The sequence below is a fragment of the Erythrolamprus reginae genome, chromosome 7 (genome assembly GCF_031021105.1).
Source record: "Erythrolamprus reginae isolate rEryReg1 chromosome 7, rEryReg1.hap1, whole genome shotgun sequence".
In the NCBI taxonomy this organism is placed as follows: domain Eukaryota; kingdom Metazoa; phylum Chordata; class Lepidosauria; order Squamata; family Dipsadidae; genus Erythrolamprus; species Erythrolamprus reginae.
In genome coordinates this window covers 47007774-47025549 of record NC_091956.1, presented here as the reverse complement: position 1 = coordinate 47025549, position 17776 = coordinate 47007774, and the positions used below count along the sequence as shown (strand labels likewise).

The 17776-nt window shown below is 38.4% G+C and overlaps 1 protein-coding gene across 2 annotated transcripts in view; it reads left to right on the top strand.

The window, feature by feature from the left end:
* Positions 1–17776, top strand: part of ASB5 (ankyrin repeat and SOCS box containing 5) — a 75868-nt gene that overhangs the window by 49138 nt on the left and 8954 nt on the right. For both annotated transcript variants that reach the window (XM_070757453.1, XM_070757452.1), the window contains 3 exons: positions 6513–6620; positions 8815–8965; positions 17434–17568. In XM_070757453.1, coding sequence (XP_070613554.1) covers positions 6513–6620; positions 8815–8965; positions 17434–17568 — 394 coding nt within the window. The remainder of the gene's footprint in view (positions 1–6512; positions 6621–8814; positions 8966–17433; positions 17569–17776) is intronic.

Genomic DNA, 17776 nt, shown 5'->3' with positions numbered 1-17776 from the left:
AACTACTATCCAGGCTCAGGTGATAAAATAATTTAATTCACATTGTTGTTAAAGGTTCTGTGCTAACTGTGCATGTGAGCTTTGTTTTGTGATAGAGATTTATCTCTGTTCTGCAATCAGTATCCTAGCTATTTTTGCAGGGCACAGCCAGCCAACATGATTTTTAAATAAAACACCACACGTACAACAAGCATAAGGCTGTAGGTAACCACTAAATATTAAATATACTGTACTGTACATCCGATATGTAAGACAAAGACAATTTTAACTGGATCAGACAGGAAATTCATCACAAAGATGTATAATTATTTATTAAATTACAAAAATATAGAAAAAACAATAAAAGAAAACATGATAGCATGGATGACTAATTTCAGCTATACCAACCAGCTAGAAGATTGGGAAAGGCTATGGAAACATAATTATAAAATGACAGTATGTACCATATAAAGAAAATTTATACAAGATGTTCTACCGGTGGCACTATGCCCCGGCAAGATTGGCTAAAATATGTCCCAATATTAATAACAAGTGTTGTAAATGTAAATCTGCATATGGCACGTATTACCACATTTGGTAGACTTGTCCAGAAACAAAGAAAAAATGGTTTATGATTAAAAATTGGTTAAAAGAAATTTTAAACTATGGCATAGAATTAAAACCAAAAACGTACCTTTTAGGGATCATCAGAGGATAACATAAAAAGGCAGATTATTATTAAATAGTACATATATTAACAGCGGCGAGATTGGTTTTCACACAAAACTGGGGGGGGGGGGGAACCAACCGAAGAGATGGTGATCAGAAAAATATTAGATTGTGCCAAATTAAGCAAACTTACATCAGAATTACAAAGCAAACAGGAAAAAGAACATTATATCATATGGGGGAAACTCTATAGCTGGATTGAAGAGAAAAGGGAACTTAAATAACTGTAAAAGAGAGGGGAAATCGTGGAAATAAAAATGTAAATGTGAATATTTTTTTTGTGTTTTGTGTTTTCAATTAAAAACAAAAAACAAAACAAAAGGCTGTAGGTAACCAAAATTGGGATATGATTATACACTGCTCAAAAAAATAAAGGGAACACTTAAATAACACAATATAACTCCAAGTAAATCAAACTTCTGTGAAATCAAACTGTCCATTTAGGAAGCAACATTGATTGACAATTTCACATGCTGTTGTGCATTCAAAGTCAATATTTCATTGATTCAGATCTAGGATGTGTTATTTGAGTGTTCCCTTTTTTTTAGCAGTATGGAATGAGATTACCATATTTTTCGCTCTATAAGACGCACCTGCTGATAAGACGCACCTAGATTTTAGAGGAGGAAAATAGAAAAAAAATATTTTGAGCCAAAAAGGGGAGAGGAAGAGAGGAAGGAGTGAAAGAAGGGAGTGAGGGAGGAAAGAAGGGAGGAAGGAAAAGGAAAGCAAGAAATGGAGGGAGGAAAGGAAGGAAAGAAAGAAAGAAAGAAAGAAAGAAAGAAAGGGGGAAGGAACAGGAACAGAGGAAGGAAGCAAGGAAACTTATGAAAGGGGAGAGTAAGAGAGGAAGGACTGAAGGGAGGGAGGGAGGGAAGAATGTAGGAAGGAGAAAGAAAAGAAGAAATAGAGGAAGGGAAGGTAAAAGAGAGAAAGAAAAAGAGCAAGAAAGAAAGCAAGAAAGAGAAAGAAAGAAAATGAAAGAGAAATAAAAATAGAGAGGGGGAATGAAAGAAATGGAAGGAGGGAAGGAAGGAGAGAAAGCAAGAGAAAGAAAGAAAGCAAGAGAAAGAAAAAAGAATGAAAGAGCAAGAGAGCAAGAGAGAAAAAGAAAGAAAGAAAGAAAGGCAACTTCAAAGAAAGGCTCACTGAGCATCTCTCACTCTCTCTCTCTTTCTATCCCTCTTTCTTTCTTTCGCTTCCTTTCTCTCTCTCCTCTTCCTTTATCTCCTCTCTCTCCCTCCCTCTCTCTTTCTCTCCCCCCTCTCTCCCCCTTTCCCTCTCTCGTTCTCTCTCTCCCTCTCTTGCTATCTCTCCCCCCTCTCCCTCTCTCTTTCTCTCCCCCCTTTCCCTCTCTCTTTCTCTCTCTCCCTCTCTTGCTATCTCTCCCCCCTCTCCCACTCTCTTTCTCCCTCTCCCTCTCTTTCTCTCTCTCCCCCTCTCTCTTTCTCTCTCTCCCCCCTTTCTCTCACTCTCTCTTTCTCACTATCTTGCTGTCTGTTGCTCTCACTCACTCTCGTTCTCTCTCCGTTCTTCTTAGCGGTGACGCGCGCACGCCCTGCCCGCCTCACCTTTGCCGAGAGCACTTTCGTCCCGGGCTCTCAGCAAGGGGGTTGTAGGAGAGGCGGGGCCGGCGGCAAAGGTGATATTCAATGTCGGGGGCGCACGGGCGGTTGCACGCGCTCCCTATCTCCCTGCTAGCCCACTCAGAATATTCAAAATAAGAAAAACCTTCACCGGCAAAGGCTTTTCTTATTTTGAATATTCCGAGTGGGCTAGCAGGGAGATAGGGAGCGCGCGCAACCGCCCATGCGCCCCCGACATTGAATATCGCCTTCGCCGGCCTCCGCTGAGAAAAGCCTTTGCCGGCATTTCCTCTCGGCGTCAAGGAGGCGCAGCGGCGGGCGGAGAGAGGGAGGGGGGCAGCGGCGTCCCTCCTGGCCTTGGCGGGCCGCCCGACCCTCCCCACCTCCTGCAAACGCGGTGGGCGGCGGGGGGAGAGCGAGGAGCCGGTTCCGGCGGGCGCGGGGCTCGGCTGGCTGGCTGGTGGGGGGAGCGCCGCTGGTGGTGCGGAGGGAGACCCTCCTCCGGGAGGGAGGGGGCCAGGCAGCAGCTAGCCAGCCAGCCGGCGGGATGGCGCTTCCGAGTTCGCAGCCTCCCCCCCCTCCCTGCCTGCATCTTCGCTCCATAAGACGGGGCTGATTTTTCATCCTACTTTGGGAGGAAAAAAACTGCGTCTTATGGAGCGAAAAATACTGTACTTTAACCATAATGTGGTCTCAGGTTGGATGACTCTCTAATATGATTCATACAACCCAGAACTGCTTATTACTCCAATTTATCCAATAATTGCTTCCTAGTTGAATAAAATCGATTAGGAAGGATATGCTAGTTACCCATCTGCCTTCTACTACTGAATCTTTTAATACCCAGACACTATGCTTCCTATACTAAATATTTGCTGTAGATATTCTATACAATTTATGGCTAGTTTAAATTGTGGAACATATTTTTCACTGTTACACCCCATATTTCTGCATGGGCAAAACTTTAAGGTGACTCAAAACAATTTCACCATGCATGTCTCCATGCCACAAGCCAATTCAGAAATATTCTAAGTACAGACTGCCATCTTTTCATGTTTAAGATAGCTAAAAACTTGAAAAAGTCTAAGTCCCCATGGCAGTAAAACTTTAGAATTTTCTATATTTCAGAGGATCTTCAAATTTGCAGTGCTGGGACTCCCCTGATGTAAAAAATGTATGTAGTTACCTCCATGAGTAATGATGCCACTAATTATATTATCATCAACAACACTGATATCTGTTGGCAGAATTACCAGTTTGGGGATTTTTACATTGCTCTAGAGGTTTCACAAGCCCTCCAGCCAGCTGAGTAAAGATGATGGGATCTGAGATCCTCCATTTCTGAACAGCTGGATGTGGGGAAAGCGGCTGCTGAAACCTCGGTCTTGACCAAGCCATTTGGCTTCCAATGCTATATTACCTGGCAGTATTTTAATTGAGATTCCCAATGAGGTGAGCTTGGTAGTGCCTTCTCTTTCTAATTCTAACAATGGGCCTCCACTTGGGATAAAGTACTTCTCCCTGTCAATCATGTGCTATATATGACACAAATTCCTTGCCTCCTATCTTTTCTTGGAGTCAGATCTGTTAGATGTTGTATTTCTTGCTCAACTACCTTTCAATCTTCTTGATCATCCAAAAACATATAACTCCCTTTATGTTTGCTGTTTGTTTTTACTAAGAGTCATAGCCAAGAGTTTCAGAATCCCTGGTGAATCTTTGTTGCTGTGACTTAGATTTTAGCAATGTAAAACCATGGCCTTTGACTATTTGCATTGATATACAGTGATCCCCCGATTATCGCGAGGGTTCCGTTCCAAGACCCCTTGCGATAATCGTAAACTCGCGATGTAGTGGCACGGAAGTAAAAACACCATCTGCGCATGCGCGTCCTGTTTTCCATGGCCGCACATGCGCAGATGGTGAAGTTTGCGTGTGGGCGGCAGGAAAGACCCCTTCGGCCGCCCAACAGCTGATCTGCTCCGCAGCGCGGCAGCAGCGAGGAGCCGAAGATGGGGTTTCCCCGTTGCCCAGGCAATGGGGAAACCCCAAGATCGCTTGCCGCTTGCCCGTTCGCCCGCCCGCCCGGCTCCTCGCTGCTGCGGCGCTGCAAGCGAGCAGCCGGGCGGGCGGGCGGGCGAACGGGCAAGCGGCAAGCGATCTTGGGGTTTCCCCTTTGCCTGGGCAACGGGGAAACCCCAAGATCGCTTGCCGCTTGCCCGTTCGCCCGCCCGCCCGGCTGCTCGCTTGCAGCAGCTGAGTCCTGAAGCCAGACGGCAAAGGCGAACTTCCGCGTTTGGCTTCGGGACTCAGCTGGGAAGCGGCGCTGGGGTCTTACTGGCCGCCCACGCAAAGGGGAAACCCCGGCTCCTCGCTGATGCCCGCCGCTCGCCCTCCCGCCAGCAAGAGGGGGAAGACCCAGGGAAGCCGCCCAGCAGCTGATCTGCCCGGGGAACGCAAACTCCACCATCTACGCATGCGTGGCCATAGAAAAAAGGGGCGCGCATGCGCAGATGGTGTTTTTACTTCCGGGTGGAAAAATCGCGATATAGCGATTAGCAATGATCGAGAGCGCGAAACTCGGGGGATCACTGTATACCATGATTTATTGAGCAAGTCAGAAATAACAGTATGGCTGGATTCACATGTAGTGCTAAAGTGGTTTGCTTTTGGCTTAGTACACTCTGTGGACTCAAATTTATAAGCCAAAATTTATGACTTGGTGTTATACATGAAGTAGAATCTGTTTCTATAACTTCTAGAAATTAGAAGTGGTCTGAGTGTGGGCTTGGGAGCATTTCTAGGGGACTATAGTTTTATATTATACAATTTAGTTAATAAGCAGTGCAAATGGTAAAATTGCATGTGTTCAGCTGTCAGTGACAATGAGGGAAAACTACAAACAAATGAGGTCAGAAAAAAAAGTTTGAAAATCCTGAACTGAGTCACTGATGTCTCCTATAATCTGTGGTTAAATAAACCATTTTGTAACACAACCCTCTCATTTTGACAGACAAAGCAATTGCATTACTTACTTACTTACTTACTTACTTACTTACTTACTTACTTACTTACTTACTTACTTACTTACCTACCTACCTACCTACCTACTTACTTACTTACTTACTTACTTATTTATTGTTAGAGTTGAAGGGGACCATGCAGGTCATCAAGTCCAACTCCCTGCCTGAGCAGGAATCCTAAAGCACCCCAGCCAAATGGCAGTCCAATCTCCTCTTGAAAGTGTCCAGAGTTGGGGAGTTCACAACCTCCGCAGGCAGGTTGTTCCACTGGTTGATCGCTCTGACCATCAGGAAGTTCTTCCTTATTTCTAGGTTGAATCTCTCCTTGGTCAGCTTCCAGTCATTGTTCCTCATCCGGCCCTCTGGTGCTCTGGAGAAAAGAGTGGCCCCCTCCTCTCTGTGGCAACCCCTCATATACCTGTATACAGCTATCATGTCCCCTCTGCCTCTCCTTTTCTCTAGGCTATCCATGCCCAGTTCCCGCAATCTCTCTTCGTAAGTCTTGGTTTTAAGTCCCCTAATCATTTTGGTTGCTCTTTGGTTGCATTCTGTGTGACTGATTCTGTTTCCACATATTAAAAGACAGAATTGCTTTGAACTTCTATCAGATTTTTCTGAAATCTGGCATGGGACAAAAAACAAAAAGCCAAATAACTATAAAAACAGTAATTGCAATTAGCTGCTAAACAACAGGGTTTTATACTGTGCTTTACAGTATTTAATCAAACCCCAAAATGTCCTGAAATATACAATTTTTTTCATTGTATCATACATTCCTCTTGACCAGGGGTATCAAACATAAGGCCCGTGGGGCAGGTGTGGGCTGTGATGTTGAATCTGGCCCGTGTTGCTTTGGCCAGGTGTTTCGAATGTGAAGAGAAAACCAGCATCACTCTGGCCCAGTTTCCCCAATGCAAAGAGTAAAAATGTTTGGGGAGTTGCATCAAGTTGGCCATGCCCACCCAGTTGGCCACACCCACCCAGTCAGCCATGCCTGCCCAGCCTGAAGTCAACCATAGCCCTGATGTGGCCCTCAATGAAATTGAATTTGACACCCCTGTTCTTGAATAATTGTTAAATGAATAAGTTATACAAATATTGAATAAGGACTTCTTATTATATAATTTATCTTTCAGTAAGAAACTGATTAAGTAGGAGGCTTGTTGTGATTGTTAATTTTTTGTTTTCTGCTTAGGGATACAATGTAGATGCTTTAACAATTGATCAAGTGACACCATTGCACGAGGCATGCCTTGGAGATCATGTAGGATGTGCTCGGATACTTCTCGAAGCAGGAGCATATGTAAGTGATCACACTGATATTAATTTAAACTATGGTTAAAAGAAAGCTTTTCTTAGAAACATTAGGTAAATGTTTTATACCTACTGGAAGTGTAGCTTATTACTATTTGGTTTTTTTTCTAAAATGATATTTTACTAAAATTATATACATTAGTGTGTAATTAAGTAATCTTTACTTAACTGCACTGAGCATGGGGAACATCTAAATGTTTGACACACCTTGAGATGAGACAATTACGTAATGTTTCCAAACAAATCTTCAAAGATGAAGAAGGAGAATTTTGATGCTGGAGGTGACTTTAAATCAAAAACAGACACGCATGGTTGCTATATATGCATCAAACAAAGGACAAGAGGAATTCTACAAAAAAAATTCACAGAAACATACTTGAAATAGAATACAAAAATGTCTGTATTATGGAAGATTTTAATACAATAGTTGACACAAAACTTGATTACAAAAGTAGTAAAGCAAACAAAAAAACCAGGAAGGACCTTACCCAGAACCTTTAATAAAGTGATAGAACAATTATCAATACAAGACACTTGGAGAGAAACTAATCCAGGAAAAAAATCAGTATTTGTATAGATGATGATGATGATGACGACGACGATGATGAGACGACGACAACAACAACAACAATATTTTAAGATTTTAATTATTAGATTTGTTACCATGTATTGTTTCTATCACTGTTGTGAGCCGCCCCGAGTCTACGGAGAGGGGCGGCATACAAATCTAATTAATAATAATAATAATAATAATAATAATAATAATAATAATAACAACAACAACAACAACAACAACAATAATAGAAGAATATTCTATTCTAATGTGTATCAATCTTGGTACAGAATAGACATGACATGGATGACTCCAGATTTGAGTATAAATGTGCAAGAGATAGAAATAGGAACAAATTTAAGGGTTGATCATAATCCAGTCAAAATTAATTGAAAGGGACAAAAGAGGAAAGTAAGATGGACTTTAAATCAATCTATAAAAAGATAAAGAATTTATACAGATGATGGAAAGAGAAATTAGGTTTTTATTTAAAGAGAACAAAAAAGTGAATTATAGAATTGTGGAATGCAATAAAAGCATATATTAGAAGATAACCTATATAGCAAAGAAAAATAAGAAAAAGAAATAACTTCAATAAGACTTTGGACGAAGAATATAAAAGACTTGAACTAGAGTTACAAAAAGCTGATTAAACACAAGCTAAATGGGAAAAGATGAATTGGCACAACAAATAAAAGGAACAAAACAAGATTTTTTTTGAAAATGCTAGTAAACTTGGAAGATGGTTAGCCTACAAACTGAAGAAAGAAAAAAAGTAGAAATGGATAAGTAAACTGCAGGATGAGGAAGGCATATTACAATCTCAAGTGGAAAAGAAAAAAGACATAAAAGACATAGTGCCCTGGCTGACCTTAATAGGGACACTAAAGCGACAGGTCAAGGTAGTTGTGATAATGATAACTGAAATAAGCAGGGGATCATGGTCCAAGATGAAGAACTTATCTTGGAAAGTGGAAAATGTGCGACAAAGAGTGGCAAAGATGATTAGGGGACTAGAGACTAAAACATATGAAGAATGGTTGCAAGAACTGGGCATGGCTAGTTTAATGAAAAGAAGGACCAGTTGAGACATTATAGCAGTGTTCCAATATCTCAGGGGTTGTCACAAGGAAGGAGTCAACCTATTTTGCAAAGCAGGGTAGAACAAGAAGGAATGTGTGGAAACTAAACAAGGAGAGAAGTAACTTAGAACTAAGGAGAAATTTTCTGACAGTCAGAATGGTTGATCAGTGGAACAGTTTGCCTACAGAAGTTGTGAATGCTCCAACACTAGAGGTTTTTGAGAAAATGTTGGATAACCATCTATCTAAAGTAGTGTTGGGCGTCCTTCGTAAGCAGGGTGTTGGACTGGAATACCTCCAAGTTTCCTTCCAACTCTGTTGTTGTAAAAATATTAATTAAATTGCGGATGATTTAGTTTTTACATTAGAAGAATCATTATAAACTGTCCCTAAACAATTGAGGAATATGGAGAGATGGGGGGGGGGTGTTGCTGTTTTTTTCATTGTTCCTTTTCTTTTTTTGGTTTTTGTTTTGTAAATGGTATAGCCAAAATATACCGTGTAAACATGTATTTTATCCTAACCAATAAATCTAACTAATATTTTAGGTGAATGCCACAACTATTGATGGGATAACACCCTTATTTAATGCCTGCTCAAGAGGGAGTGCATCTTGTGTAGAACTTCTATTGGAATATGGTGCAAAAATTCAATGGGAGACATGTTTTCCTTCGCCAATTCATGAAGCAGCCAGTAGAGGTAAGCCTTAGAATAGGTAGATTACAAAATGCATCATCCATTTAAAAAATTTAATATTTTGTCGACTTCCAGTCTGGATAGAGACCGCAGCGGAGCCTCTTTGGCAGGGCTCTGCCTTGAGGCTCCTTCAACCTCTCCGAAGGTCGCGGTTTGCGATCGGATCGGGTCCGGATGGCCCGATCCTAGAACAGGGAGCTCCCCTCTGTCCGAGGAGCCGCCACCGAAGCTCCAGAGACAGCGGTTTGCCCCGCAGCTTCGGAAAAGGGAGAACCGATCCTCCCTCAAGAGGATCGGCCAGTGCAATCTCTCCAAACCCAGCGGGAAGCAAGGAAAAGACAAAAGAAAGTGAAGACAATTTGCAGCATATTTTAACCGAAAGGGAATACAGCAAACAAGAAAACCCAAGGTAAAAACCTTTTGTTTCATGTCTAAAAAATGGAAGATTCGATCATTGTAAAAGTTACAAGTGAAAGGTTTTTTTTCTTTTCAACAAGGCGAAAGGGAAAGTTATTGAGAACTTGTATCCAACCGCAAGTAATAGCCGGATCTAATTTCTTTTCACTTTCGTTTATAACTTTGAACTTGAACTTTGAATTTTTAAATTTTTGAACTACTAAAAATATTGAAGAATTAATAAAACAATCCTAATTTGACATGACTTTAAAAAAGATTTAATTTCTAAAGATGAATAGAATTTGGGATTTCTAAACCACCAGTAAACATTGTATCCCGGGCTCTAACTTCAACAGCGGAGGGATAAAGAACACTTTTCTGCTTTCCTTTTTTTTGCTCTCTCTTACAACGACAAAATGAAATAAACTATCAATTTGAAGACAAATGGAAAATAAAATTAATTGATTTATTAAAGCTACAAGAACATATTCAGCTTTGTTTGGTTTGCTTGTTTTTTGGATTACTACTACCTTTGGATTACTTGCTGATTGTCTGTGGATTATTTGCGAAGACGCTCTTTCTACCTGCCTGGCATTGTGAAGCATAAACTGACTCCATTTTAAGCCTTAAACAACGGAGAATTTGCCTGCATTTGTTCTTTGACTGTGAAATACCAACTGACTCCATTTTAACGTAAAAGAAAATCATAAATTTGACTTTTTTTTGCATTGGAAAATTGGAACTATATAGAAACAACTACATAGAAGCTTATTTTCTGCCATCACTGAATCTACAACATCCTTTATTAACAAAGACCATCTGATTTATAAGAAGATCTTAAGTATATAATACCTACATTTTGTTCCTTAAATCAATTCCTTTTTTCTCCTCTTTTTGTATTGCTGTTCTATTGCTGTTTTTAAAAGTATATTGATTTAGAATATATGCATTGTTAACAAACCTTGGTTTCCTGCTCTACTCTAGCTAAACCAAATTAAAAACCCCTTTTTCCCCCCTGCTGTTTCTCTCTCACACAAGACAGCCTTTCTCTGTTATTTCTTCCCCTTTTCCTTCTTCTCTCCCCACTCACATTTGCCTTCTCTTAACGTTCTTGGATATATTTTTACCCTTTTTTCCCCCTTTACTCTTTAATAGATATTCTCTTTCGTTTTATTCTGTTTTCATTCTGTTTTTACCCACCCCTTTTTTTTCCCTTTTCTTATCTCTTTTCTTTAAACAAAGTATTATACTCTTTATCTTTTTTTTCGGTTTTTTAAATTTAAAGTTAAAAGGAAATTTATAGTGAATTTTATTAGTAATTTGATTAACATATTTGTGGTTTTTACTAGGTAATAACATATTGCTATCTATTAAGGGAAATTGGTTATAAAGTTTATTGAACAAGTTTGGGATTTATAGTGGTTTTCTTCTTTTCACTTAATACAAACTGATAGTAATTTTAAAATTTGAAAATGTCAAGCACTTCAACCTATGTTAAAACAGTTAAAAAACAAGCAGCAGCTGCAACTTCTTCTCCACAAGGTTCGCCTCATCCTTCCCCAACGCATCAAGTTTTATCTGTAACCATGTCTACCAAGGAGAAGGACAAAGAAAAATCTCAGCAGCCCACTCTGATAACAATACAAGAAACTCTAAAAGCAATACAGGACTTTATGTTTAAATCCCAAGAGGATGCAGCCCAACAACGAGAGGCTATAAAGGATGAGGCAACACAACAAAGAGAGGCCATAAAATCAGACTTGGCGGAATTCAAAACAGAGATGGCTGACCTGAAAGTAGACATGGGAGAGGTGAAGGCGCAGATGAAGGAAATGCAACAAACTCTACAGGAAAGTGGCGTGTTAAAAAAGTTGAAGAAAAGACTGTTAAAATTGAAAAGAAAATGGATTACTTTGAAGGCAGAGCTGACTCACGCTACAGAAGATATGATGAATCAATCACTCACCTCGAGATGCAACGTGCTTCGTATGGGCTACGATTTCAGAATATAATAGAAGAAAAAGATGAAGATTTAAAGATGACTATGGCTGAAACTATTGGAGGAATACTCCAGGTTGACCCTACAGAGATATTAAAAGAAATCGATGAAGTTTTCAGAATTTCAAATAGCTACATCCGTCGCCACAATCTCCCGAGAGAGATCCATATCAAGTTTGCAAGAAAGACTTTGTAAGATGACATACTGCATTGGGCAAGAACTTCTAAACTACAACACAAAGGAGTTGAAATAAAAATATTAAAACAAGTCCCAAGAGGTGTCAGAGAAAATAGAAGAGATTACCATTTTCTAACCAGAATTTTGATCAAAGAAAATATAACTTTTCGCTGGCTTATTCCAGAAGGGGTAGCATTGACCTGGCGTTCCAGAAGATATAAGCTGGAAAACTTGGAACAAGCAACGTATTTCTTTGAAAACAGTGGCATAAGCCACCTGGATCAATCAGCAAACCAACAAACTGCTCAACAGCAACCAGCGCAACAGCAACCTGTGAAAGAACCAGCAATCCAGCAGGTGCAGGACATGGGGGCCGCAGCTCTGATAGTAGAGCAGGACCAAGGCGCTAGAAGAGTTCAACCTCAGCGCGAAACTAAAAAACCAAATAAATGACAACAAGTAAAGACTTAAAGATCTTTTCTGTTAATGTGAATGGACTTAATGAACCAAGAAAAAGGAAACAAATTTTCTCCAAAATCAGAAATCAAAATGCTCAAATAGTAATACTACAAGAAGTGCATATTAAAAAAAGTAATCAGAAACTATTATTATATCCCAAAATTGGAAAAATGTATGCTGCATTAGCAGATAAAAAAAAAAGAGGAGTAGTGATGTATGTTGAAAATTCTATAAATTCCAAACAAATATATAAGGATGATGAAGGTAGAATTTTGATTGTACAAGTTGACATTGAACCTAGACCTTTGGTAATTGTTTCGATTTATGCCCCTAATGAAGATCAAATAACATTCTATAAAAAATTGCATCAAGTAATAACAGAGTTAAATATTGAAAATATGTTGATAATTGGTGATTTTAATGCTATTACAAACAGACAATTAGATCACTCGGGGGGGGGGGACAACAAAAGTAAGAAGAAAAGTAAGAACTTATTGCCTAGTACTTTCCAGAAAATGAAAATGGAATTACAGTGATCCCTCGATTAGCACGGTCTCGATTAGTGCGAAACGCTACAACACGGTTTTTCAAAAAATATTAATTAAAAAATACTCCACGTTTTTTTTGCTATTCCACGGTTTTTCCCACCCGATGACGTCATACGTCATCACCAAGAGTCACTTCTCTGTCTCTTTCTCTTTCTTTCCTGTCATTCTCTGCTTCAATCATTTTCTCATTTCTCTTTTTTTCTCCCCTTTTTTCTATCATTTCTCTCTCTCTTTCTTCCTCTCTCACACTCTCTTCCTCCCTCTCTCATCTCTTTCTTTCCTTCTCTCTCTTTCCTTCTCTCTCCCCCCCTCCACTTGCCCACGAGAAGAAAAAAAGCAACCTCTGCCGGGCAGCTCCCCTTGTGCCCCCGCTTTGTGCCTGCCTCTTGTCCCTCTCTTTTGGGGATTTTTTTTCCTTTTCTGTCTGAGTGCGTCTGTGTGAGCGCGAGAGAGGGAGTGCGTGTATGTGTGTGTGTGTCTGTTGCGGCTTGGGCTGCTCGGCCTCGGAGGCGGGAGAAGGCGAAGAGGTAGCAAGCGGGGAACCCGGCGGGGTGGATGGCGGCGGCGGCGTGTGTGTGTGTGGTGGCCGCCTTCAGCTTGGGGTCGCCGCCGGCGTGCTCGAAGGACGCGCCGCCGCCCGCCTTGGAGCCCTCGAAAGCCTCGTCGTCTTCTGTGCTCTGCTCGCCGCTGCTCTCCAAGCGGGGCGCAGCGGCTGGGAGCGCGCGCCTTTTCTCCCCTGCGTGGATCCTGGCTAGCCGTCGCGCCTCTCTTGAAGATGGGGAGCCTGGCGACGCGCTGTTTCCCCCCACCGAGGACAATCGGGGTAAACTCTTTTGGTTGGGAACCAACCGGCCCGGTGCTCTTTTGGCTCTCTTGGGGTTTCCCCTTTGCCTGGGCAGCAGGAAGACCCAGGGAAGGTTCCTTTGGCCGCCCAACAGCTGATCTGCTCTGCAGTGCGGCAGCAGGGAGGAGCCGAAGATGGGGTTTCCCCTTTGCCTGGGCAACGGGGAAACTCCATCTTCGGCTCCTCGCTGCTTCCGTGCTGCGGAGCAGACCAGCTGTTGGGCGGCCAAAGGAACCTTCCCTGTGTCTTCCCCGCTGCCCACACGCAAACTCCACCATCTGCGCATGTGCGGCCATGGAAAAAAAAGGGGGCGCATGCGCAGATGGTGTTTTTACTTCCGCACCACTATAACACGGAAAATCGATTAGCGCGGGAGGTCTTGGAACGTAACCCCCGCGCTAATCGAGGGATCACTGTACTATTAAATGACATTTGGAGGGAAAGACATCCCCACAAGAGACAATACACTTTTTACTCCAACCCCCATAAAATTTGGACAAGAATAGACATGGTATGGGCCTCAAAAATAATTGCTGAACAAATAAAAGAGGTCGAGATAGATGTCAACATTTTGGCTGATCATAATCCTGTGGTAGTCCATATGAGAACTAAAAATAAACAGGTTAATTGGCGGATGAACAGAAATATCTTGAAAGATAAGAAATACAAGGATTGGATTGAAAAAGAATTAAAAATATTTTTTGAAATTAATAAAAACTTAGATACTACTCCACAAAATTTATGGGATACAGCTAAAGCATACATTAGAGGATTAACGATATCCTACACAGCAAGACATAACAAGGAAAATAAAATAAAATATGAACAATTAATAAATGAATTAAAACAATTAGAATCTTTATCACAGCAACATATAAAGAATAGAGATTTGAAAACAGAAATGAGTGTAATCAAACATAAAATTAGATTGATAGAACAAAATCAAATAGCTGAAAAGATAAAAAGAGCTAAACAACATTATTTCGAACACGCGAACAAACCAGGCAGATGGTTAGCATATAAACTTAGAAAACAGAGGCAATCAAAACTTATTAAAAAACTAGAGGATAATGATGGTATAATAAAATATGATACAGAAGAAAAAGCAGATATTGTGAATAATTTTTTTAAAGAACTATATACAAAATATATTACTAGTGAAGATGAAGTTTTTAATTACTTAGAACATTCAAAATTACCACAAATAACGGAAGATCAACAGAATATTATGGATGGACCAATAACAATGGAAGAACTTTTAATAATAATTAAAAAACAAAAAAACAACAAAGCAACTGGCCCAGATGCTATACCGGCAGAATGGTATAAAATAGAAAATGAAACAATAAGAAATAATATGTTAGAAATTTTCAATGAATGTAGACTTGAGGGTAAAATTCCTAAATCTTGGACAGAATCATTAACAACCTTAATCCATAAGCAGGGTACGGCACCAGAAAAAATTAAAAAATTATAGGCCTATATCATTATTGAATGTGGATTATAAGATCTTTACTGCTATATATGCGGACAGACTTAAAAGAGTTATAAATGGAATAATACATCAAGATCAAAATGGTTTTTTACCAGGCAGACAAATCAAAAATAATCTTAGAATTGTCATAAACACATTAGAATATTATGAGCAACACCCAGGGAAAACATTATCTTTAATGTTCTTAGATGCTCAAAAAGCTTTTGATAATCTTAATTGGATATTTATAAAAATGCAATTAAATAAAATGAAATTTGGCTCAAAATTCGTTAATTTAATAGATGCCATTTACTTAAAACAAACAACGAACATAATATTGAATAATGAACAATTAACAACACTTGAGATAAACAAGGGAGTTCGCCAAGGTTGTCCCTTATCACCGTTGCTATTTATTATGGCTATGGAGACTTTATTAATTAAAATAAGAACAGACCCTAAAATAAAAGGCCTAACTGTAGGTGACGAGACGTACAAAGTTCAAGCCTTTGCAGATGATTTAACTTTTATAATTGAAGAACCAATTAAGACAGTCCCAATATTAATGCAGACAATAGAACATTATGGAAAGGTAGCAGGTTTAAAGATAAATAAAAGTAAAACACAATTTTTAACTAAAAATATAAGTAAAATCCAAGAAAACAAGTTAGAACATATCTCTGGAATAAAGATTGCTAAAAAAGTAAAATATTTAGGAATTTGGTTAACAGCTAAAACAATAACTATAAAAAATGATAACTATTTAAAATTATTGACAGAAATTAAAAAAGATTTAGAAATTTGGAATAATTTGAAAATATCTTTTTTAGGAAGAGTAGCAACAATTAAGATGAATATCTTACCTAAAATTTTATTTCTATTCCAGGTAATCCCAATAAACCCAGGGAGTACTTTCTTCAAAAATTTAACAAATATAGTTAAAAAGTTTTTATGGCAAGGGAAAAAAGCAAGAATAAAAATAAATTGTTTAGAAGATATCAAAGAAAGGGGCGGATTTGGACTTCCAAATTGGAAATTAGATTATCAGGCAGCCGCCCTAACATGGATTAGAGATTGGATTACTCTAGAAAATAAAAGAATATTAAATTTAGAAGGGTATGATCTTATGCTTGGATGGCACGCCTTCATATGGTATGATAAGGAGAAAAATCACTCATATTTTAAAAGACATACATTAAGGAAATATCTACTAGAAGTTTGGAAAGACATAAGGAAAAACCACTTTTTAACTATTCCAGAATGGCTTGCCCCTCTAGAAGCAATAATACACCCAAAATCTACAAAAGACAAAAAAATTATACGATATAAAGATTTATTAAATGACCAAATGAAATTAAAATCTAGGATTACATTACAAGATGAAGGGATAACAATAGATTGGTGGCATTATGCCCAGATTCGATCTAGATACCAGAAAGATAAAACACTTTATATTTCTAACAAAAATAAAAATTTGTTAAGCAATTTAATTACTCTTAATCAAACAAAAACAATAGGGAAAATTTATAAATTCCTTATTGCACATAAAAATATAGAACTGACCCTAAAAGATAATATGATAAGATGGTGCAAAAACATTGGTAAAGAAATAGACATAGATACATGGGAAAAAGTCTGGGTCAACAATTGGAAAATGACCAAATCAGTATCATTAAAAGAAAACCAAATTAAAATGTTTTACAGATGGCATCTCCCACCAAATAGAATAGCAAAAATGTTCCCTAAAACTTCTCCATTGTGTTGGAAATGTAAGAAAGAAATAGGAACCTACTACCATCAATGGTGGACATGTGGTAAAGCTAAAATATATTGGAAGATGATAGAGAAAATAATAAAAGAAACGGTAAAGCAGAAGGTTGAAAACACCCCGGAATTTTATTTATTAGGAATTACCAACCAGACCTACAAGAAAGAAATTTTATATTTAATTATACACATATTAACAGTGGCTAGAATCACGTATGCGCAAAATTGGAAGGGGGAGGAAATCCCCAAAGAAGAAGAAGTTATAGCAAAATTATTAGATTGCGCTGAAATGGATATGATGACAAGACGTTTAAATGATCAAGAAGATACTAAGTTTTATGAAGCATGGAACAATGTTTATAAATGGATAGATAAGAAAAAATAAGATATACAATCTATTTTTAGTTAACTTGTTGTATTTGTTTTTACTTGGGTAATAATAATACTAACATTAGTTCAAATTTATTGTTTAATGACTAAGGTAGAATTAGTTTATATATAAGAATTAGTTTATATATAAGAAATATAGTAAGAATTTTGGTTTTATATACTGTATATATTAGTAACAATGTGAAAAACCTTAACTCAAATTTAGCAATTTTTTTAATATTCAATATATATCTAATTATGTATTCTTTTTCTGTATTTGAATTTATACTTTCAAGATAAGCGGGGAAAATGTATCCCCATTTTGTGTTTAATGTTTGTATGTGTGTCTGTCTATTTTAAGAAAATCAATAAAATATTTTAAAAAAATTTTTTTTTAATATTTTGTCTTAGGGATTAATTACATTATCCTTTCTTAAGGTCACAGTGATTGTTTAGAATTGCTGATTTCTTGGGGCATAGAAGTTGATCTAGATGTTCCTCATCTAGGAACACCTCTATATCTGGCTTGCTTTTCACAGCAGAAACAATGTGTTCACAAACTTCTGCATTCAGGTAATATATATTAATTGATGTATTTTTATTTTATTTTTTCTTGAACTCAACTAGACTTTCACTATACCTATTATAATGTTTGTTTGCTATAAATAAAACCAACACATTTTTTAAATTAGGTCACTTTAGTAGTCTGCATTGAATTCAGATTTTAAAAAAGAACATTATTTTTAAGAGTAGTTTATTTCTGAAAAATATATTACGGTAC